General features: G+C 40.9%; 1 protein-coding gene across 4 annotated transcripts in view; it reads left to right on the top strand.

The window, feature by feature from the left end:
* Window positions 1–9,029: 9,029 nt before the first annotated feature.
* The window catches only part of MDM2 (MDM2 proto-oncogene), a gene marked incomplete at both ends in the record, with an annotated part of 28,673 nt that continues 12,753 nt past the window's right edge, over window positions 9,030–24,949 (top strand). For 2 of the 4 annotated variants that reach the window (XM_080705522.1, XM_080705521.1), the window contains 2 exons: window positions 9,030–9,110; window positions 13,962–14,036. In XM_080705522.1, the coding sequence (XP_080561648.1) occupies window positions 9,030–9,110; window positions 13,962–14,036 (156 nt within the window). Of the gene's footprint in view, window positions 9,111–13,961; window positions 14,037–18,569; window positions 18,704–21,386; window positions 21,437–24,842; window positions 24,911–24,949 lie in introns of all 4 variants that reach the window. The other 2 variants (XM_080705519.1, XM_080705520.1) reach the window with 2 other exon arrangements.

The following is a 24,949-nucleotide window of genomic DNA, read 5'->3' as shown; positions in this document are numbered from 1 at the left end:
CCCTGTTTCAAAATAAAAAATAAAATAGGGCTGGTGGTATAGCTCAGAGTAGGATGTTCTTGGGTTCAATTCCAGTACCACACACACACATACACACAAAATTATGGCATTCTTTTAAAGAAGCCAATGTTTTAGTGACCTGATGGGTGTGTCACTCAGAGGTAGAATGCCCCTGGGTTTCATTCCCTGTAACCGCAAAACAAAACAACCAAAAACCTCTCTATGGTAATGTTACCAAATTCTGGTACCTGCCCCAATTTGCACAATCAAATAATTAGGACAAGCCTTTGGGAAGAAAGAAAAAGAAAAGCATTAATTTGCTAGCAAATCAGAGAAACCAATGAACTTCAGTGTTCAGGAATATGCCCTGGATTCTCCCTGAACAAAGGAATCAAGCCCCCCTTAAGAGTTAACTCTTCAGAGTAACGTTGGTGGGCTTGTCAGAAGACACACAAGTCTAAGTTGTTCTTTGAGTTGGTCCTTTCTCCGACCCACAGACAGCAGTAAACTGTTAAGAGCCCCTTTGGCCAGTTAACTGATAAAAGCTTGTTATTTGTTCACAAATAGAGAAGGAGAGGGACAGGAAAAAAAAGGGAGGAATGTCAGCTTTGAAACAGGCCATCTGTTGGCTGCCAGGATCAGCAAGCCCCTGTTACAGTAAAAGGTATCTAACCTGCTCAGCCTGTATTGCTCCAGTGAGAACCAGAATCTCAGGCTAGGAATTGGGCCTTGGGGGGTACAGTGCAGTGCATGTGTGAGGACCTGGGTTTCAGCCCCAGCGAAAGAATTTGAACTTAGCCTTAGATAATGGAGGCGCTGCTCTCAACAGGACAATATTCCCACTGATATCTCTGAAAATATTTTATATCCTCTAAGGATCAGCTCTCAGCTATGCTCATATCATCCTGTCATGTTCCGGTTACAAGTTCAATTCATCTGTGTCCTGAAGAAGAAGAGACCTATTGTAACCAAGTAGTCTTTATCTGAGTAACATAAAGATGGTCAATACTGGATTCTTATTTTTTTTTTTTCTAAAATGGGAACGGAACCCAGGAGCAGTCTACCTCTGAGCTACACCCGCAGCCCTATTTTTTATTCTTTATTTTGAAACAAGATCTCGCTGAGTTGCAAAGGGCCTCACTAAGTAGCTGAGGCTGTCCTCGAACTTTGACCCTCCTGTCTCAGCCTCCCAATGCTGGGATCACAAGCATGCACCAACCACGCCTGGCTTGTCAATATTGGATTCTATCAGCTTAATGTTGAATTCACATATTCAAGTAGAAAAGCCACATGGGCATCTGTAGGTACATGAAGAAGCCATAGGTAAAACTGAACATTTGTTTATAGTTAAAAAAAAACTTTTTATTTAAGAAAGGAATATTAGGATGTTTTTATAATGGGACGAAAAGCTGAGTGTGGTGGTGCACACTTGTAATCCCAGCATTGGGAGGCTGAGCCAGGAGGATCACAGTTTGAGGACCACCTCAGCTACTACCTATGAGGCCCTTTGCAACTCAGTGAGACCCTGTTTCCAAATAGAATACAAAATAGGGCAGGGGGTGTAGCTTGAAGGTAGAATGCCCCTGGGTTCCATTCCCAGTACTGCAAAATAAATAAATAAATAAATAAAATTTCTAGTAAACACCAACATTTATTTATTTATTTATTTATTTATTTATTTATTTTGTGGGTCTGGGGATAGAACCCAGGGGCATTCGACCTCCAAGCTACACCCCCTGCCCTATTTTTTATTTTTTATTTTGAAACAGAGTCTAGCTAAGTTACAGAGGGCCTCACTAAGCAGTAGCTGAGGCTGTCCGCAAACCGTGATCCTCTGTTCTCAGCCTCCCCAGTGCTGGGATTATAAGCATGCGCCACCACGCCCCGCTTAACACCAAATTTTAAAAGCTCTTTTGTTGTCGTTGTTTTTGTTTTTTATGGTACTGGGGAGAGAGCCCAGTGGTGCTTTGCCACTGAGCTAGGTCCCTTCTTATTCTTATTTTGAGACAGGGTCTCACTGTGTTGCCCAGACTAGTCTGAACTTGCAGTCCTCTTGTCTCAGACTCTGGAATTACAGGAATGCGTCATCATGCCTGGCTGTGAGAGTATTTCTTATTGAAGTTAAGAATAAGACAAGAATGCCTACAATCACTACTATATTTCCTACAGTAACTATTGCTATAATGGTCATAAGAAATTGATAATAAGAGCTGTAAAGAAGAGATAAGTTGACAACGTTTGCATATAATATGTGTGTGTGTGGTAGTAGGTGTTGAACCCATGGACATTTCTACCTCCGAGCTATACGTCCAACCTATTTTATTTTCTTATTTTGAAACAGGGTCCTTCTTTTTGTGTGTGTGTGGTACTGGGGGTGGAACCCAGAGACTTGACTACCTCTGGGCTATACTCTTTATATTTTATTTGGAAACAGGATCTTACTAAGTACCTGAGAACCTCACTAAGTAGCTGAGGCTGGCTTCGAACCCGTGTGATCCTCCTGTCTCAGCCTCCCAAGCACAGGGATTACAAATGTGTACCACCATGCCTGGCCTGAAACAGTGTCCTTCTAAGATGCTGATAGCCTTCCTAAATTGCTGAGGTAGCCTCAAACTGGCGACTTCTTACTTAGCCTTCTATGTACTGGGATTACAGGTGTGTGCCATCATGCCCCGCTGATGTTGTTGTTGCTGTTGTTGTTGTTGTTATTATTATTATTATTATTTTATTTATTTTTGTGGTACTGGGGACTGAACCCAGGGAGATTCTACCTCTGGGATACATCCTTAGTCAATACTGAAAAAGATAGGAAGTATATTCATAAAATAGGAATTTACTGGGAAGGGGAGGGAGTAGGGTGTGAACTGGGGAAGGGTTCAATGAGTGCTGTGCGCATGTAAGTCTCTATCACCTTGAACTTCAACAAAATGTATGATTACAATGCACTTTATTTATCTATTTATTTATTGCCTGGCTAATATTTTGTTTTTAAAATATATTGGATGCAGCCGGGCGTGGTGGCGCACGCTTGTAATCCCCGTGCTTGGGCGGCTGAGACAGGAGGATCACACGGGTTCGAAGCCAGCCTCAGCTACTTAGTGAGGCTCTCAATAACTTAGTGAGACCCTGTTTCCAAATAAAATATAAAAAACGTCTGGGAGCATAGCCCGGAGGTAGAAAGCCTCTGGGTTCCACCCCAGTACCACCAATAAATAAATAAATAAAATAAATAAAATAAAATATATTGGATGCAGAAATGACGTGAATTCTGAGCAGCAGTTGCATTGGATACCAATTGCTCTCTGAACATTACTGCATACTTTAAATTTCTCAACATAAAAGACTAGTTGATTAATTGTTGATATTAAAATCAAAGGCTCCTGTGTTTATATCCACCAGTTACTGGGATTTTTTTTTTTTTAATGTGGTACTGGGGATGGAACCCAGGGGCACTCTATCTCCAAGCTACACCCTCAGCCCTATTTTTATTGTTTGAGACAGGGTCTTACTAACTTGTGGAGGGCTTCACTAAGTAGCTGAGGCTGTCAGCAAACCATGATCTTCCTGTCTCAGCCTCTTAAATGCTGGGATTACAAGCGTGGGCCACCATGCCTGGCTGGGAATTTGTTTTTTAATTAACACTGCTTAACTCCAGATGTTAGGAAAGATACAGAATTTGAACTACTTCTGTAATTTTAGATGGTCTAATAAATATTGTGAAGCTCTCAGCATTCTGAGGTCATTCTTGCTTATTTGTCACCATGCTTTAAAGATTAGTCATCAGCTGGGAGTGGTGGCCCAGGCTTGTCATCCCAGTACTTGGGAAGCTGAGACAGGAGGATTGCAGGTTCGAGGACAGCCTCAGGAAGTTAGAAAGACTCCGTTTCAAAGTAAAAAATAAAGCCAGGCGTTGTGGTGTACGTTTGTAATCCCCGCGCTTGGGAGGCGGAGACAGGAGGATTGCACAGGTTCAAAGTCAGCCGCGCTGGCTTCTGTTTCCAAATAAAAACATAAAAATAGGTCTGGGAGTGTAGCCCAGAGGTAGAAGGGTTTCCAAGAACTCCAGTACCACCAAAAAAAAAAAAAAAAAAAAAAAAAAAAAAAAAGAAAGAAAGAAAGAAAAAACAGAAAAAAAAAAACAAAGAAGAAAAAGAAAAAGTAAAAAAATAAAAAAGAGGAGGTGGATAGCTCAGAGGTAGAATGCTCCACCTCCCAAGTATTGGCATATTATAGGAGTGTGCAACCATGCTGACTTAAAGCTTTTCCTTGACTTTCACACAAGTCAAAGTTATCAAATTTATCTCTTCATTTTTTCTCAAACAGTCCTTTTGTATTTTCACTTTTTATAAGTATTTTTCTTGTGTCCTCGAAGATTCTGTTTTTAAGTTTTATTTCTTCTAAAGCATAAGATATGTGTGGATTGTCACTGAAGTCCTTGTGAGCTGCCCCTGCATTCTGCAATTCTTTGATCTTTTTTTTCTTTGATCCAGCACCAAGCATGGGGTCTGATTTCACAATCAGAAATCTCACTATGTTGAGCTGATAAAGATGATACTTTTTAAAAGCCACATTAAATCCCTGATGTTAAATAGTATTGGCAATTATATCAACTGAGTGACCACTTGGTTGATAAGAAAAAAATTCCAAGATACCCTAAATTTAATTACAAAGCAGAGGTGAGGGGACAGCAGGGAGGAGAGATGGGGAGAGGTTAATCAGTAACATGCTATAGATCCAAAAGAACAAAAGGATCATTTTTCTTCTCCTCCTCCTTCTTCTCCTCCCCTTCCTCCTCCTCCTCCTCCTTCTTCTTCTTCTTTTTTTTTTTTTGTTGTTGTTGAGACAATATATCACTATGTGGCCCAGACTGACCTTGAACTGCATCAAGCGCCTTCTTCTTCAGCCTCCCAGATGTGGCTCACACCACCACCACCCCCATGCCCTATTTTTTTTTTTTTTCTGGTACTGGAGATGAAACCCAGGGGCATTCTACCTCCAAGCTACACCCCCAGCCATATTTATTATTCTTTATTTGGAAACAGGATCTCACTGAGTTGCAAAGGGCCTCACTAAGTAGCTGAGGCTGTCCAAGAACCAAGATCCTCCTGTCTCAGCCTCCCGAATGCTGTGATTACAAGTGTGTGCCACCACATCTGGCTCTAAGAAGCTTTTTGGTTTGGGGGAAAATTTTTTTTTTGAGGGGTGGGAACTGGGGATTGAACCTACAGCCTCCCACATGCTAAGCATACAACCTCCCATTGAAATACACCTCCAGCCTTACATGCTTTTGTTTCTATCAAAACTCTGACTGAGCTGGGTGTGGTGGCTTGTGTGTGTAGCCTCAGCTACTCAGGAGACTAAGCTGGGAGGATTGCTTGAGCCCAGGAGTTTGAGATGAGCTTGGGCAATATGTCCAGACCCTCATCTCAAATAATCGAACCAACCTGAAAAACCCTCTTGACTCACATACAATTTTCTGCTTTCAGACCCATAGCAGAAGTAGGTTCTATGTAAATAGCTTATGCTTGCCTTTCCCAGATTTTCATGATAAATTACTCTTTTTTGTTTGTTTGTTTCTGTAGATCAGCTGACATTTCCCCAACTGCTACCTAGCCTAGCTGCTGGTAGCTGGGAAAACTCTTGTCCCAGGACTGGGCTTTTCTTTCTGGCTAGCATCTGTAGTAGCTCAATAACACCCTTTTATTTCAGAGATGTCTTGGTCTTCAGATTTTGAGTTTAACAATGCTTTGGGAAGATCCTTTCTAGTGGGCTGGGAAGTGGGAGAAGGGAAGGGCTATAATTTTGTAAAAAAGGTCTTTGTTCACAGATGAAGCCTTCTGACCTGAGAAGCTTGTCTTTGTGCAGTCTGCTTGTTGGCATGAACCAGCTCAGTTCTCCAAGTCCTCATTCTTTTCTCAGACTGCATGAACATATCTATTGCAGGAAAGTGAGTGAGTCAGAACTTGGTGAAAATGTATTATTTTACCTCTTTTCATGTGGTATGGAGAATTGACTCCAAGGCTACTCGACCACGGAGCTATGCCTCCAGCCTCATTTGGTATTTTATTTTGAAATGTAGTCTTGATAAATTGCCCAGACTGGCCTCAAACTTGTGATATTCTGGCCAGTCACTGAGATTATATGTGTGCCTCTCCAGACTGGGCTATGCCCTTCTTCTTCTTTGGCTTACTTTTGAAATGGATGTTTTCTTTACTGGAGTTCTTGTCTACAAAGCCCGGAGAATGACACAGACAAGAGAAAGGTGAGTAGGGAGCTTATTGTAAAGAGAATGGGAAGCCAGGCATAGTAGTGCACGTTTGTAATCTCAATATTTGGGAGGCTGAGACAGGAGGATTGCAGGTTCGAGGACAGCCTTAGAAAGTAGTGAGACTTTCATCAACCCAGTGAGACCCTGGAGGTGTAGTTTGGAGGTAGAATGCCTCTGTGCTCACACCCCCCAGATAAAAAAAAAAAAAAAGAAAAAAAGAAAAAGAAAAAGAGAAAGAAAAAGAGAAGGGAGAAAAGGGGAAGAGGAAAAGTGTTAGGCATCCTTGTGGGCAATGGGGACCCTTGTGTCTGGCAGCTGCCTTCTGGACACTGAGAGTAGCCCAAGTCATGGTCTATTAATTGCAAACTGCTTTCTCTCAAAGTGCACAGGTCACCCCTGGGTGCCTTTGTCAGCCTTGATGGCCAGTTGTCCAGCAAGTGTCCTCCAGTCACTACCGGGAGTTGCCCGGGCAATGTATTACACATTGCTTTTTCTCAAAGCCAACAGGACCTGAGAGAGAGATAGAGAGATGTTTACAGTGGCGTGTCCTTTCGCAGTTGAGGTTCCAGAGGCAGTTTCTTGGGAGTGAGTGAGTGAGTGAGTGAGTGAGTGAGTGTGTGTGTGTGTGTGTGTGTGTGTGTGTGTGTGTATTTCTCCTTCTTGCAAATAGGGTCCCAGACACAGGAAATCCCAGGAGATTTCTTGGAATCTCCTGAGATTACTTATCAACAGGACCAATTGGAGACCTCTGGTCACTCTCAGGAGGCTTTTGATCTTGTTAGCACTTGACTTCAGGAGGCCTGGTCCTTTTAGGAGCTTGAAGTTAACATCTGTTGGCTCTTAGGAAATTAAGTCTTTCCACGATGGCTTTCTGGCCTTATCTGCCTATTTTTTTTCTACCTCATTTTGAGATGGCTGTTTTGAAAAACTGCAGACCCAGTAGTGGCTCTGCAATGTCCTTTTGTAAAATAAATTTACACCTATAAAGGAAATCTATAATACATTAAATAACTAGTTATCAGGACTGAGCCGAGGTCACTTTTATTACCAGAGAGACTATAACTTGCAGTCACTATCACCCTGAGAAATCCTAGGCCCCTATTCCTTTCTGACGTAACCACCAACTAGAACATTCATATGATTCAGCCTACAGTCTGTGTCATACTATTTCCCATTTTTGTTTATTTGTACTCGTGATTGAGCTCAGGGGCACTTTACCTCTGACCTATACCCAAGCTCTTTTTATTTTTTTCTGAAACAGGGTCTTGCTACACTGCTGATGATGGCCTTCAACCTGTGATCTTGTCTCAGGCTTCCAAGTATTGGAATTTTGGCATACGCCACCACGCCCGTCTCCATTTTCTTTTTTTTAAACAAGTCTTGAAATAACTCATTTGTATACAACTACAACGGCTGACATCCTGGGCTTAAAATATCTTACAGCTGTTAATTTTGGTTTCTTTTTAGTAGTAGCGCCACTGAGATGCGCATTTGCCTACAGTTCCCATTGCCGTCGGGAAGTGTAAACACATGAAACACATAAATAGCCTAACAGCTGCATGGGTTTCCCGGGAGCCCGGCTTCTGGCCGCCCGGACCCCGCGCCGGGCGAGGCCCCACCCCGGGCCGAGCCCCCGCCCAAGCGCCCGAGCGCCCCGCCGCGGCCGCGCGCGCCCGACTCCCGACCCCCTCCGCGGCGCGGCGAGCCCGCACCCAATTGGCTGAAGCGGCGGGGCCGGGCGCGCGCGCGCGCAAGTGCCCGGATGGGCCGCGGCTTCCGGCGCGCTCCCCGCGGGCCTTAGGGGGCGCGCAGCGCGGACCTCGGCGCCTCCGGGGGGCCTGTGCGGCCCGGTGCGGCTGGGAGACGATGGAGCCCGAAGGCGAGTCCGCGGGGCAGCCCTGAGCCCTCCGGCTCAGGTCCTGCCGCCGGGGAGCCTCCCGCTCGCCGGGCGCCGTGCGTTCAAGCGCCCGGGGCCTGGGCCCCGCGAGTGGAATGGTCGCCGAGGCCCGCGGCGTCGGGCTTTCTGCGCGCCTCGTGAAGGAAACTGGAGCGCCCTGAAGGGACCCCCGGCCCATCCCGTGCGAGAAGCCCCGCGAGGCGAGGAGCAGGTGCGGCGCGGGCGGGCGGCGCGGGGTCGGCCCGGCGGCCAGCAGCTGCCCGCGCCGCCTTTGTGCTATTGGTGGCGAGGCTCGCGGCTCTCCCGCGCTTTCGTGGGCGGGGGCCGGGGCGGGGCTTGGGCCTGGGGGCGGGGCCTGGTCGGGGGCGGGGCCTGGTCGGGGGCGGGGCCTGGTCGGGGGTCTTCCTGCGCCCGGGGCGGGGGCGGGGGCCGCGGCTTCCCCCGCCCCAGGCTCGGCGGGACGACAGGTGCCCGCTGGGCTTCCTGTCGCACGCGGCCCCGAGTGGGGCGAGACCGGCCGGTTGACTCAGCTTTTCCTCCCGGGCTGGTCAAGTTCGGACACGTCCCGCGTGTGGAGCCAGAGGAGCTAAGCCCCGACTTGTCTCCAGCTGGGGCTATTTAAACCATTCCTCTTCCCAGCTGTGGTCACTGGCGACCGAGGTCGACGTCTGGGGCCACGGACCTGCGGCAGCTTTTCTCTCTCTCACTGATCCAGGTAAGGACCCGCTTGCTAGTCATTTTAATTCACGAGGTATTGTTTAAAGGCATGATCGATCTCCTTTGCATGTGCTCTTGTCTTTTACACAGATGTTTTATTATTTCAAGTTTTTATCGTGTGTGTGTTTTTTTCCTACTTGTAGGCCAATGTGCAATACCAACATGTCTGTGTCTCCTGATGGTGCTGTAAGCACCTCACAGATTCCAGCTTCGGAACAAGAGACCCTGGTTGGTATTTTTGTCTCAAGTGTAACTTTAAAAGGTGATCAAGTAAAGTACATAAACTCAAATTATAGGAGGACTCTTCACATGAAATCTTTAAGTATGATTGCTTTTTTCTGGTGAAAGGTATTGTGCTGTTCCAACTCTGGTGAGGCTGGACTTCATTTAAGTCACTTATTCTGGGAGTTGCTTGGTCTTAATCTGTTAATTTGACTTTTTTTTATTTTTGGTGTGGTTTTCTTAATAATTTGAGTAGTTCTTTGCATTTCAATAGTTTTGAACTTTTGTTGTTTACAATTAGTGCTTTTAACTTGATGTCTTTTCCCCACTGAGGATATTTTTATGAAATCAGATTTGGTGACTTTTGAGCTTTCATATTCTTTAGAAGAACTCTCCCAGGGCTACACAGATGTATCATGTGTTTTCTAGTATTTTAGCTTTTATGTCTAGATTTTCACCTGAAATTTTTTTCTCTTAAATATATGATTATGAGTTTGTGGATATGTGTTAGAGGTACAGTGCTTGCCTAGATACTTGAATCTCTGTGTTTTTTTTTGTTTTGTTTTGTTTTTTGGTGGTACTGAGGGTGGAACCCAGGGGCTTTCTACCTCTAGGCTATACTCCCAGACCTATTTTATATTTTATTAGAAACAGGGTCTCACTAAGTTGCTGAGAGCCTCACTAAGTAGGTGAGGCTGGCTTTGAACCTGTGTTATCCTCCTGTCGCAGCCCCCCAAGCGCTGGGATTACAAGCGTGCGCCACCACGCCCGGCTGAATCTCTGTGTTTGATCCCTAGCACCACAGAGGGAAAAGATCATGGTATTTGTCCTTCATAGGAGTTTTCTTTCTAACTTAGGTATGCAAGCCTTTCTATTGCAGTTTTTTTTTTTTTTTTTTTTTTTTCCAGTACTGGGGATGGAACCCAGGGGCATTCTACCTCAGAGCTACAGCCCCAGCCCTATTTTTTATTTTTACTCTTTATTTTGAAACAGAGTCTCACTGAGTTGTAAAGAGCCTCACTAAGTAACTGAGGCTGGCTGCGAACTGCGATCCTCTGGTCTCAGTGTCCCAAATTCTGTGTTTACAAGCATGCACCACCATGCCTGGCTTTCTATTGCAGATTTTTACTGAGTTGTTTTGTATGATTTTAAGTTAATGTAGCATATATAAAAATGAAGGAGGTGGCCGGGCATGGTGACGCACGCTTGTAATCCCCGTACTTGGGAGGCGGAGACAGGAGGCTCGTGCAGGTTCGTAGCCAGCCGCCCTGGCTTAAGAGACCCTGTTTCAAAAATATAAAATAGGTCTGGGAGTGTAGCCCGGAGGTAGAAGGGCTTCCAGGAACCCCAGTACCACCAAAAACAACAACAACAACAAAATGAAGGAGGTGCTTGCTTTGACACCACTTTTATACTAGAATTGAAATGATACACAGATTGATATGATTGACTCTTTACAAGAGTGTCATGCAGATTCATGAAGAAAAATTTAGAAGAGAGAAAGTAAGTTTCAAATCTTTTCTGAGAGTTCATTCTTTAACCCTAAAGTTTATATGTAAGCACATTTTCTTTTTTGGGGGGCGTACTGGGGATGGAACCCAGGGGCATTCTGCCTCTGAGTTATACCCCCAGGCCTATTTTTTATTTTTATTTTGAAACAGGGTCTCATTAAGTTGCAGAAGGCCTCAGTAGTTGAGGTTGTCTACAGACCCAGATCTTCCCATCTCAGCTTCCTAAATACTGGGATTACGAGATTGCCCCCCCCCCCCCCAGGCTCCTAAATGTAAGCACATTTTAAAAAGTATGTGACGCATGGGTTTGGATTTATGGCAGGCCCATAACCCTGGGCTTTTCATAGTGTCCCATGCCAGAGCAAACTGGCCCTGAACCATTGCCTGGCCCCTGCCTGTGGGCTGCTGGCACTGAAGCGGGCTGCACAGTAAAAAAAAAAAAAAAGTATGTGATGAGAGCTGGGGACAGTAGTGCACAATTAAAATTCTATTATGTAGGAGGCTGAGACAGGAGGATGGCAGATTCGAGACCAGCCACAGCAACTTACCAAGACTCTGTTTAAAAATAAAATAGGGCTGGGGATGTAGCTTTGAGGCAATTTTTTTAATTGGTACATTATGACTATTCATAATAGTGGAATGAATATGTTGTTAAATATTTGTACATGCCCATAATTAGGTCAGTTTCATTCGCTAGTACCTCCCCTTTCCCATCTCTCTTTTCTCCCCCTGGTCTCCTTCCTCAGTTGGTCTCCACTTTCATGATCTCCCTTCCCTTTATAAGAGAAAACATAAGTCCTTTGACTTTCTGAGTCTGCTTTATTTTGCTTAACATGCTGTTCAGTTTTCTTCATTTTCCTGCAAATGACTTAGTTACCTTCCTTTTGGCTGAATAAAACTCCATTGTATATCTGTACCACATTTTCTTTTACTATTCATCTGCTGATGTAGATCTAGGCTGGTTCCATACTTTGACTACTGTGAATTGTGCAGCTATAAACATGGGGTGTATCACCATAGCTTGTTGACTTTAATTCTTCTGAATAAATACTGAGACGTATAGCTGGATCATTTGGTGGTTTCTTTCCTAATCTTTTTTTTTCTTCTTTTTTTTTTGGGTTTGGGGATGGAACCCAGGGGCCTTTGACCTCTGAGCTACACTCCCTGCCCTATTTTTTATTCTTTATATTGAAACAGGGTCTCACTAAGTTGCAGAGGGCTTCACTAAGTAGCTGAGGCTGTCCACGAAACGCAATCCTCCGATCTCGGCCTCCCAAATGCTGGGATTATAAGCGTGCACCACCATGCCTGGCTCTTTCCTAACATTTCTAGGAAACTTCCATACTGATTTTCATAGTGGTTGTACTAATTTACAGTCCCACAAAAGAGTAAATAAGTATTCCTTTCCCTTACATCCTTGCAATATTTGTTATTATTTGTATTCTTATGACTGACATTCTTCCTGGAATGAGATGAAATTTCAGTGTAGTTTTGATATACATTTTCCTAATTGCTAAAGAAGGTTGAACACTTTTCATATATTTGTTGACCATTTGTGGTGGGAAATAGGAAGTTTTTTTTTCTTCTTCTCATTACTGGGGATGGAACCCAGGGGCATTCTACCTGAGATATACCCCCTATACCCCCAGCCCTATTTTTTATTCTTTATTTTGAAACAGGGTCTCACGGAGTTGCAAAGGACCTCACTAAGTAGGTGAGGCTGTCTGAGAACTGCGATCCTCCTGTTTCATCCTCTCAAATGCTGGGATTACAAGCGTGCGCCGCCATGCCGGCTTGGAAATAGGAAGTTTTTTAAAATCTGGTTTTGAGTGTTAGATCCTAAGTGAGATGTCAGATTTCATAGGGCAGGAAAGAGAGATACAGAGACACTGGTATGTGTGGTGGTCACAAACTACAAAGATTGAGTTTTGCAGATTTTTTTTTTTTATTGGTGCATTATATTTATACAACTTATTGGGGTAAAAAACTTGTGTGTACAAACATGTACTCATCGCTGATTTAACCCCTACCCAAATCCCACCCCATTCCCTCTCCGTCCCTCCCTCCCTTGCTTGGCTTAGTGATTGACTTCGATATGTTTAAGTACATTTTGTGTTTTAGAGATTTTCCTCTTCTAGTTTTGCAGATTTTGATAAAGAAGTAGGAAAGGAAAAATAATATATACATGTTACATTCTTCCACATGCTAGTTATTAATACCACTTGCAAAGCCTCTAGGTCAGGTCAGGTTATTACAGCAAACTGTAGTCATTGGACCAAATTTGGCCTGCTGCCTGTTTTTATAAATAAAATTTTAAAGGAATGTAGCACTCATTGGTATATATGATACCTATGCTTTTGAGTCATTATGAAAAGCTTAAAATATTTACTTTCTGGCTCTTTACAGGAAAAAAAAAATCCTGATCTAGTTGACATTCTCTTTAAATGCAAGACATGTCTTATTTGTAATTTTTTTCTTGCAGTATGTAGCACTGTGTCTGGTACATAGTAGATGCTAAATAAATGTTTATGAAGTAGATACTTGAAATATACTCCAAATAGGAAAACAAAAAACAGTGTAGTTATTGCTGGGAGAGGTGGTGCACACACACTTGTAATCCCGGTGCTTGGGAGGCGGAGACAGGAGGATTGTGCAGGTTCCAAGTCAGTCGCACTGGTGTAAGAGACCCTGTTTCCAAATAAAAAGTATAAAATAGGTCTGGGCGTGTAGCCTGGAGGTAGAAGGACTTCCAGGAAACCCAGTACCACAAAAAACAAAACAAAACAAAAAAACAGTGTAGTTAAGGGACATGAGTTCCTGTCTCAGATCTTATTATTTTCAGCTTGAGTTAAGTTCTCTCACATTCAGGAATCTAGTCCATAGAAGATTGACAATAGGATTCACCCAAAAGATTCGTTCTTTCCTCTTGGATCCTGTAAATTTGTGTATAGTAAGCTCATTGGATCTCAGCCACTTAAGATTGTAATATAATAAACATGATAGAAATAGCTGGAGAAAGAATATTTCCTTGTTTTGGGATTGGTACTGTTTTTTTACAATTAATGGTACTTGATGGTTCTGTGACATTTGGATAATAATTAGATCCTCTCTAGTATTTTTTTTAAACTCCATTTACTATATATGGTATTCAGTTTATATAGTCTGGTATATTTATTAAAATCTTATGAATTTTTGATGTCTCACTTTGTGAAATTGTTAAACATAGTATTTACTACCTTCATTACTATTTGTTGCATTTACTGTTAACTTCTTTCTGGATTTACTGCGGGTCTTTTAGTTTCTGAAAAATTTTGCAAATATGATAGCAGCTCTTTTTTCTTTATAGGTTAGACCAAAGCCATTGCTCCTGAAGTTATTGAAGTCTGTTGGAGCACAGAAAGACACTTACACTATGAAAGAGGTAAGATGAACTAAGAGATAAGGAAAGTAACAGATGTCTTAATATATAGCTATATTTACAGTATTTAAGCACAAGGGGGAAAATGGGACATATAGAGAGATTTAACAGTAAGTTACAACACTGTTTTATAATCATTTGGACAGTATTTTGAAGCTGGAAATTCTTGTGTTAATAATTATACTTGTATTTCCTGTTTTCAATTAGATGAAGGGTAACTCAATAGGGATTCTTGGCCTTTTTGTGCTGTGAACCCATTTGGCAGACTGGTAAAAGTTTTCTCAGGTACCTCCTTTTCAGAATCATATTTTTAAATCCATGCAATAACGATATTTTTAAATCCATGCAATAATGCCGGACATGGTGGCGCACGCTTGTAATCCCCGCGCTTGGGAAGCAGAGACAGGAGGATCGCGCAGGTTCGAAGCCAGCCGCGCTGGCTTGAGAGACCGTTTCCAAATAAAAAAGTATAAAAATAGGTCTGGGAGTGTAACCCGGAGATAGAAGGGTTTCCAGGAACCCCAGTACCACCAAAAAAAAAAAAAAAAAAAATCCACGCAATAAGTGTAATTATAAGAGAAACATAAAAATATATAATTTATCAAAAATACAAGCAAATGCTAGGCATCATGATGCATGCTATAATACCAGTGGTTGGAAGGCCAAGTAGAACTGCAGATTCAAGGCTAAGGTGCGATAACTTAGTGAGACTTGTTTCAAAATTAAAAATGAAATGGGCTGGGAGCATAGCTCAGAGGTAGAACACCCCTGAGTTCAATCCTGAGTCCCACACAAAAAAAGAGTAAGCAGCCGGGCGTGGTGGCGCACGCTTGTAATCCCCGCGCTTGGGAGGCAGAGACAGGAGGATCGCGCAGGTTCGAAGCCAGCCGCGCGCGCTGGCTTATGAGACCCTGTTTCCAAATAAAAAAAAAGTATAAAAAAAAAAATAGGTCTGGGAGTGTAGCCCGGAGGTAGAAGGGCTTCCAGGAACCCCAGTACCACCAAAAAAAAAAAAAAAAAAAGAGTAAGCAAATTTGCAGTATATGCTTGTTTAATACTACTGAATTTTAGCAGCAGATCATATTTTGATGTGAGAAATAGTGATATTTTGAAGTGTTTGCCACAAGCAACAAGTAGGAAAATATGATTTTCTTGGTGACAAATCACAGGTACTGCTAATAGTGTTATTTGTTGCCTACATTAATAATTGAAAGAAAAAATTTCAGTTTGAATTTGGTGAAAATAAAAATAGAGGTATATATTTTTTCCCATTCAAATTAATGGACCCTGAATTCTATCCAAGGACTTCTTGGGCATCCCTGGATCCCAGGTTAAGAACTTCTCCACTAGAGATACATGAGTACAATATATTGTACTGAAATTCTGGGATAGAGGTGAGCTGATTCATGAACATATGTTTTGTTTAACAAATACAGCATCTCAGTGTATTGTCCTCTAGCTTGAAATATGTTTACTGAAGCATGATTTTCATTGAGAGATTTAGCCATTTTAGCAAAATTTCAATGTGAAAGAAATTTCTCTTCCCTATCTCTCCTACTTGGTGTATGGGGTAGGATAGTGAGGCAGGAAGAGATTCCAGACCCTTTATAGCAATACCTTTTTTTGGTTCTGGGTATTGAACCTAGGGGCATTCTACTTCTGAGCTACACACTCTAGCCCTATTTTATTATTTATTTGGAAATAGGGACTCACTGAGTTGGGGAGAGCCTCACTAAGTTGCTGAGGCTATCTTTGAGGCTGTGATCCTCCTGTCTCAGCCTCCCAAGTACTGAGATTATAGGTGTGCACCACTGTACCTGGCTTCAGCTATACTTTTTAAGCTACTTCAAGGGATGTTTGGCAGGAGGAATCTAGGTCGTCTTCCTTCTTTCTTTCCCACTGCCTGGCAACCATCTCCTCAATCTGTAGCTACATAGGAGTATTTCTTAAAGATTGACTTCTGCTTAGCAAGATAAGTCCCTAAGCCTGTGCTTGTAGGAAAGTACTTAGTTAAGTGATGTTTTTAGGGCTGTTACGGAAATAAAAATAGTATATATTTAGCAGGGGATAGAAATAAGAAAATTGATAAAAAGTCATATCTATTTGTGCTAAATTATGTAGTGGTAACAGTATAATCCTCCCTTGCTATCTGTGGGGGGGTGATTCTAGGGCACTATGTCCCCCTCATTTTAAGTTTCTTACATAAAATGGTATAGTTTTTGTATATAACCTATGCATATCCTTACATATACTTAAATTATCTTTAGATTACATATAGTACCTAATGTTAATAAATGCTATCCTGTGACTGGGCATGGTGGTGTGCATCTGTAATACTAGTACTTGGGAAGGCTGAGACAGGTGGATTGGAGGTTGCAATTTAGAAAGACCCTCGGCAACTTAGACCCAGTTTCAAAATAAAAAATAGCTGGGCGTGGTGGTGTATACTTGTAATCTCAGACTTGGGAGGCTGAGACTCAAGTATCACTGGTTTATGGCTAGTCTTTGCTGCTTAATGGGCCCTTTGCAACTCATTGAGACCCTGTGTCAAAATAAAGAATAAAAAATAGGCCTGGCGTGTAGCTTGGAGGTAAAATGCCTTTGTGTTCAATCCTCAGTTCTACTAAACAAACAAACAAACAAACAACCACTACCAACAACAACAACAAAAAAACCAAAATAAAATAGAGTTGGGCTTAAAGATAGAATGCCCCTGGGTTTAGCTCCTACTGCCACATACAGAAAAAGTGTTATACTGTGTTGTTTATGTAATAATGACAAGGAAAAAAAATGTACTTTTAGGACATTTTTATTTTGGAGTAGTTTCTGTCTCTGGTTGGTTGAATTCATAGATGTGGATGTGGGTTTGGAGGACTGATTATATATAGTCTGATGTAGTTTTCAGTTGTAGTAGCTTAGTCCTGGTGTGTGTGGGAAAGTGGTGAGAGCTAGTTTGGAGTAGAAGAAAGTGTATTTGATGGACTGGGTATCAGAAGACTGGAAATCAATTTCCTTATTCTTTTTTTTTTTTTTTTTGCGGTACTGGGGATAGAACCCAGGGTCATTCTACCTTCGAGCTACAACCCCAGCCCTATTTTTTATTCTTTATTTTGAAACAGGGTCTCACTGAGTTGCAGAGGGACTCACTAAGTAGCTGAGGCTGTCCATGAACGATGACCTTCCTGTCTCAGGCTTCCAAATGCTGTGATTGCAAGCATGTGACACCACACCTGGCCTTATTTCTTTTCTTTTTACTACTTTTTTCTTTTTACTTTTTACTTTTTGATTCTGGAGATTAAACCCAGGGGCTTGTACATGCTGGGCATGTGCTTTACTACTGAACTACACACTCTTAGCTCCCTCCTCATTTGTAATACAATGATAAAAACTCTATGAAATATCTGAAGGCTAAAATATATTTTAAACTTGTAAAAACTCCACCTATATATATTTAGGTAGTTTTTAATATGTTTATATTGGAATAACTTAAAATTATTTTGCCTTCATTTGTGGGAAACTGTTCTAACTAAAAAATATCGACTAAAGGATTTATAGTGTCTTGCTTTCTTTGGCAGAAGACTACCCTTCTTGAGGGAACTGAAGACATTGACCTTGATGCCCCTTCACTGTCTAAGCTATTTCCTCCTGTTTTATTACACTTTTTCTTGCTTTGCATAGGGGTGGAAGACCACCCCAGGAGGGAGCCGAAGCCAGCACCTTTGCTGCTCTTGAAAAAACTGTCAGATAATAACTTACCTTCTAAAGCATCTCTAACCTGATGCTCTAGTCCTTTGCCAGAGACAATTAATGATTTGATGACCCAGTTTTAATTCTGTAAACCATAATAAAAGGACAAGCTGAGCTCTGCTGTGGGAGTTTGGCTCTTGCCTTCTCTGCTCTCACTTCTTAGAGCCCAGGAATAAAGTCTCGAGAGCATTGGTTTCATCGCATCTTCCTGTGTCCTGCTGGTACAGAGCCTGATGCTTTGTCTTAATGGAGCACATGGAATATAATTTAACTTTATATTAATGCCTGAGGGTCATCATTTTGATCATTTGTTGTATAAATTATATTGTTATCTTTGAGGCTTTATTTAATTAAATTCCCTCAAACTGTTGCGTGGATATCATTGGTGATTTTCCCGTCTTTTCCTCTATTATGACCTTAGGCTGTTGAGGTGTATGGTGCTTCTATTTATTTAAGTGGCTCTAGGTCATTGTCATATTTTAGTTTGTTTATTTTGGCTCTGCAACTTTTGCATTTTGCTTGTCCATTCTTAGGATGTTAATACCTAGATACTTGGGCAGAGCTCAAGTTTGCAAGGAAAAAAAATTCAGTAAATTAGAGAAGCAGTTTTGTTTCCATTAAATTAAAAGGGGAAAGGTTAAAAGCAGCTTTTTAAATTGTACAAAATGGTGGTTCTACATGGTATGGATATATTGCAGGTTATTTAATCCTTTCAGATAAGTGGGATATTATTGCATGTACTTGAAACTAAGTTCTTTTTAATGCTCAGAAATCATATTTCTATTTCAGGTTATATTTTATCTTGGCCAGTATATTATGACAAAACGATTATATGATGAAAGGCAACAACATATAGTCTATTGTTCAAATGATCTTCTAGGGGATTTGTTTGGAGTGCCGAGCTTCTCTGTGAAAGAACACAGGTAAATTCTTGTTTGGTCCATTGTAAAAAGCCAGCAGGGCAGACATTTCAGTTCACCTCTACCCTCACTTCCTTTTGTCAGAAGTAAATTGTTACACTTTTTTTAAATTTTTTATTTTTTTTGAGCCATTTACTAGCAGTGTGAGTAGGCAAACTGACCTAACATCTCTAAGCCTTAGCTTCCTCATTTAAAAAGTATGGATAATATACAGGTTGTAAATATCTCGTATCTCATGAATAGACATTATATAAAAAAATACTAATAGATGATATGAAAAACATTAAGAGAAGCCAGGCATTGTGGTGCCCACTTGTAATCCCAGTATTTGGGTTGGGAGACTGAGACAGAAGGATCGTAGTTTTGCAGCTAGCCTCACACTCTCAGTGAGGCAACTATAGAATCTGTGTCAACTTTTTTTTTTTTTTTTTTGTGGTACTGGGGTTCCTGGAAACCCTTCTACCTCCGGGCTATACTCCCGGGCTATACTCTGGGCTATATTTTATATTTTATTTGGAAACAGGGTCTCTTAAGCCAGCTCAGCTGGCTTCAAACCAGCGTGATCCTCCTGTCTCCACCTTCTAAGCCGTGGGGATTACAAGCGTGTGCCACCATGTCCGGCATGTTTAAAAATATTTTAAAATAGGGCTGGGGTATAGCTCAGAGGTAGAGTGTTCCTAGTTTCAAACTACAGTATCACAAAAGGAATTCAGTGTATCAGCTATAGTATATTTTATATACTATTATTTTTATTACTTCCAAAAGCATTCTTTACACCATATCAGTAAGGGCTTAAATTTGAACTTTACTTTGGAAATCCCCCCCTTTTTTTTTATCATATACCATTATGATAGTTAACCAGCTGCATTTAACCCAGATAACACTTCTAGAATTTTTCTGCTGAGAATTAGTCTGATATTTTTAGTCATTTTTGCCTTACATTTGGAATTTATTCCTGTTAATTTAGCATAATCAGTCTGTCTTTAGCCTTAGCATTTATATCTTTTTTTTTTAAGTACTGGGGATTGAACCCAGAGGCATTCTACCTTCAAGCTACACTCCCAGCCCAGTTTTATTTCTTATTTGGAAACAGGTCTTGTTTTAGGTTGCTGAGAGTCTCACTACATGCTGAGGCTGTCCTCAAACCTGCAATCCTTCTGTCTCAGCCACCCAAGTACACAGGGATTACAGGTGTGTGTCCCACTATACCTGGCTAGCATTTATATCTTAATAAATGGGATGGATACTTTTTAGTTGAATAGTTTTTTTTCCAGAACTGGGTATTTAACCCAGAGACATTCTACCTCTGAGCTCCATACCCAGTTCTACTTTTCATTCTTTTTTTTCTTTTGCGGGTTTGGGGATGGAACCCAGGAGCATTTGACCTCCGAGCTACACCCCCAGAAAATAAAAATATAGCTAAAAATTGTAATTAAATGGGATATAATTTCAGCTTCCTGATAAGCATAATGTATATTAATTATTGAACACTAAGAAAGATGTAGCCCAAGAAGAGTAGGGGAAAAATTTCTGTAGTTTGTCACCAAAAGATATTTTTAAGCTGGGCATAGTGGCATATACTTGTAATCCCAGAACTTACTTGGAAGGCTGAGACAGGAGAATTACAGGTTTAAGGTCAGCCTCAGCAATTTAGTGAGACCAACAACTTAGACCCAGTTTAAAGATAAAAAATAGGAAGTGCTAGGGGTATAGCTTGGAGGTGGAGTGCCCTGGCTTGAATTCCTAGTACCCCTCTCCCCAATTATAATATATAAGGAAGAAAATCTATTCAAATATTGGTAGGGTTTTAGGGCTGGGGGTTGTAGCTCAGTGGAAGGGCACTTGCCCCGCATGTATGAGGACCTGGATTTCATCCTGAATACCTAAAAAAAAATCAGAACTATAATTTAGTTTCTATATTTTAGACATACACACACATATGTTATGGTACTAAGGATTCAACTCATTAGTGTTCTCTGAGTTACATCCACAGCCTCTTTGATTTGGAAATCGTCTTACTAATTGTTGAGTCTGGTCTTAAATTTGTTATCTTCTTGCCTCAGCCTCTCGAGTTACTGGGATTACGGATGTGTGCCTCCATGCCTGTTTTATACATGAGTATAACTCATTACTTTTTTTTTTAAGCTACACCCCCTGCCCTGTTTTTTATTTTTTATTTTGAAACAGGGTCTCACTAAGTTGTGGAGGGCCTCACTACTTAGCTGAGGCTGTCTGCAAACCACAATCCTCTGGTCTCAGCTTCCCAAATGCTGGGATTCCAAGCATGTGCCATCACACTCAGCTAACTCATTACTTTTTAAAGACAGTTTGCTTCTAAGTCCAGTGCTAGAAGAAAATCTGCTTTTTGCTTGCACAGCCCAATTTTTAGTGTTTTTTTGGTAAAGTCCAATCAAAGAACATGTCAGGAAATGGAGAGGAAATCTCGAAGCTAGAGAAGCCTTTGTGATTGCAAGTTAGGTGTTTGTAATCATTGCGTTACTAATTGTGGTGCTTTAAAGCATCTAGAGTTTTGCTTTATAAATGATAAAAGTTGAATAGCAATTTAAAAATGCCATTTTGAGTATATACAGTAGTTTATATTAAATATGCATTTAAGTGTCTGGTTAAACCCAGTTCAGCAAAATTTTTATTTTAAAATGTATGCTTCTTGATTTTTTTCTTAAAGGAAAATATATACAATGATCTACAGAAACTTGGTGGTAGTCAATCAACAAGGTAAGTTAATTTTAAGCAGTATAAACATGCCATAAAAACACTTTCAAGGGCTAGGGGTAGAGTTCAGTGTTGTGGTCCTTGCCTAGCATGTGTGAGGTCCTCTGGTCCCAGCATAGCTATTTTAAAAACATTTTTGTAGTCAGGCATGATGGTGCATGCTTGTAATATCAGTACTTGAGAGGCTGAGACAGGAAGGATTGCAGGTTTGCAGACAAGCCTCAGCTACTTAGTAAGGCCATCTGCAACTTAGACTGTTTCAAAATAAATAATAAAAAAAAATAGAGGATAGGGGTGTAGCTTGGAGGTAGAATGTCCTTGGGTTCAATCCCCAGTACTACTAAATAAATGAATGAATGAATGAATGGATGAATGAATGATTATTTTGAGAGGCAGATAATTTCATAAGCTCCTACTTGGTAAAAAGGTGGGATCAAACTTTGAAAAAGGCATTGAAATGTTTTGGGAATATAGTTACCTAGGTAGGACCATTTGAAAGAATGGGTCTTTTCCTTTTTCTTTCTGTAAAAGACAAAACTTTACCAATATTTGTAGGTAACTGGCAGTTTAGTTTCCTACTTATAGTTCTGAGTGGTCTCTTTTGGCTTAAATCTCCTTTTGGAATTCTGCTGAAGGTGGCTTTTGTTTCAGAAAGATTCACATATAGCTGGGCATGGTGGTGCATGCCTGTAATCCCAGTATTTGGGAGGCTGAGACAGGAGGATCTCTGAGGGTGTAGCTCAGAGATAAAGTGCCCCTGGGTTCCATCCTCAGTACCACAAAAAAAAAAAAAAGAAATAAAGATGTACATATACAGTATTATAAACTTTAAAAGGCAAACGTTAAACGATAAATAAATTTATTTATTTATTTTGGTGGTACTCGGGATGGAACCCTTCTACCTCCGGGCTATACTCCCAGACCTATTTTATATTTTTTTATTTGGAAACAGGGTCTCTTAAGCCAGCAAGGCTGGCTTCGAACCTGTGTGATCCTCCTGTCTCCACCTCCCAAGCATGAGGATTACAAGCGTGCGTCACCATGCCTGGCTAACGATAAATGTTTTAACAGTACATGGTCCCTGCCTTATATTGATTGCTGATTCCCTTGCTGTAAATACTCTGATTTTCAGGTTGTAAACATTGCATGGGGAAAGGTATCTACATTTATGAGTTCTGGCAGTAGCTAGCTTCAACCCACTATACCCTCCTAGTAACTGTTCTTGAATGACAATTAAGAACTGCTCTCAGGAGCTGGGTGTGGTGGCGCATGCTTGTAATCCTAGTACTTGGGAGGCTGAGACAGGAGGATCACAGGTTCACAGCCAGCCTCAGCTACTTAGTGAGGCCCTGTTTCAAAATAAAGAATAAAAAAAAAAAATAGTGCTGGGGGTATATCTCAGAGGTAAAATGCCCCTGGGTTTAATCCCCAGTGGTACCCCCCAAATAAAACTGCTCTCAGAAGCTTGGCTTATTTTTTCTTGTTTTTTCGTAACAGAGTCTCACTAACTTGCTGAGGCAAGCATCGAACCTCTGATCCTTTTGTCTTAGCCTCCCAAGTAAGTACTGGAATTACAGGTGTGTGCCACTGCACCCAGTTTGTTTAATTTTCTGAATGAATTGACTATTCTTTGTGGCTCTGAGCCCATTTTCAGATTTTATTGCTGTATTACTTTGATTAAACTTAGTTATATTTCTGTTTTCTATGTCTCAGGTTTGCATTCTGCATCATACAGTATTTTATTAACATAGTGTTAAATATATATGTCAAATTGATACCTACTCTACCATAGTTAGGATTTAAAACCCAGAAAAGGGTATCAACATCTTACCCCAAAATAAAAGTACTTATTAGGCTTCTGTTAACTTGGCTTTTTTTTTTTTCTTTTCTTTTCTTTTTGGTCTGGGGATGAACTCAGGGGCATTCTACCTCCGAGCTATACTCCCTGCTCTCTTTTTTATTCTTTATTTTGAAACAGGGTCTCACTAAGTTATCAAGGGCCTCACTAAGTAGTTGAGGCTGTCTTGAACCACAATCCTCTGGTCTCAGCCTTCCGAATGCTGGGATTACAAGCGTGTGCCACCATGCCCGGCTATTTAAGGATTTTTATGATATCAAATGATGAAAAATATACAATTACAGTATCTATAGTATTTTGAGTTTCTGAAGTACTTAACCCTGATTATTCATTTAAATAAGCCCTGGCAGATTGATAGGAAGATTTTATCAATGAAATGGGTACCTATAGATTATTTGTTATTTTTATTCTGTTTTATTTTAGATTTCTGTTGTTTGAAAATTCATAACATTGTCAGCCTTGTCACACCTAGTGCTTCTCTTCTTGTTACATGTATTTTGTAATATTCCCTTTATTACATATACTTTAAAAAATTCCTGCATAATACAGTCTTAACTATGTACAACTTAAGAAAATTAGGGCTGGCATGATGCTCAGTAGTAGAGAACTTGCCTACCCTGTATGAGACCCTGGGTACCATTCCCAGCATGAGAAGAGAGAAAAAGAAGAGAGCAGGGAAGAGAAAAGAGACAAGGAGAAAAGGGAAGGAAATCAGTTTAAGAAATCGGTATTTTCTAGTTACGTGAGCTAGGAATTTTTTTTTTTAAGTACTAGGGATTGAACCCATGGGCATTCTAACTCCAAGGTACACCCTCAGCCCTATTTTTTTATTCTTTATTTTTGAAACAGAGTTTCACTGAGTTGGAAGGGACTCACTAAGTAGCTGAGGCTGACCGTGAACTTGTGATCTTCCTGTCTCAGCCTCCCAAATGCTGGGATTATAAGCATGTGCCACTACTCCTGGCTGGGAAATAATTTTATTTCTTGGACTAAGACCTTTTTAGTGATGAGTGGGTGCAACACTGTCTTGGGAAGATTCTGCTGGGAAGAACACAGTGATACTCTGCTTGTCAACATCCTTTTGCTCAAAAGTTTGGCTCAACACACAGGACTCTTTACATTCCAGTAATAATAAAACACATTTAGTTCCCTGCACTGGGGACTGTTTGCTTCTGCATGCTTTTTAACATGGTGTTCCCTCAGTCTAGAATTCTTTTCCCAACCCTGTTTGCACATACTCTTTATTATGCAATTTTTTCTGATTCTTTGCTCCTCAGAGTCCTCCCACTCCTACCAATAATTATTGCTCCATCTTTTCTGCTAATATATCTTATAATACTTATTTTAATGTGTTTATTATACCTTATAATTACTTTGTTATTTTCTAGTTAAATTGAATTTTCTTTTTATGTCTCCAGTATTTAGCATGTGAATAGTATCTGTTTAATGTTTGTTCAAAGGTTAAATTGTGTATGATGTGTGTGTTGGAATGAGACCTGTTGAATAGCTCTTTCTTTACTAGTGTGTGATTCTGTTTTAATTTTTTCTTAGAATCATCAGATTCCAGTACATCTGTGAGTGAAAACAGGTGCCAACTTGAAGGTGGGAGTGATCAGAAGGTAATTTTTAAATATGTTTCTCATTCTAGTATAATGTTG

The sequence above is a fragment of the Muscardinus avellanarius genome (genome assembly GCF_963383645.1).
Source record: "Muscardinus avellanarius genome assembly, chromosome: 11".
Taxonomy (NCBI): Eukaryota; Metazoa; Chordata; class Mammalia; order Rodentia; family Gliridae; genus Muscardinus; species Muscardinus avellanarius.
The sequence above is the reverse complement of the archived record's forward strand: the minus strand, read 5'-3'. Positions and strand labels throughout refer to the sequence as shown.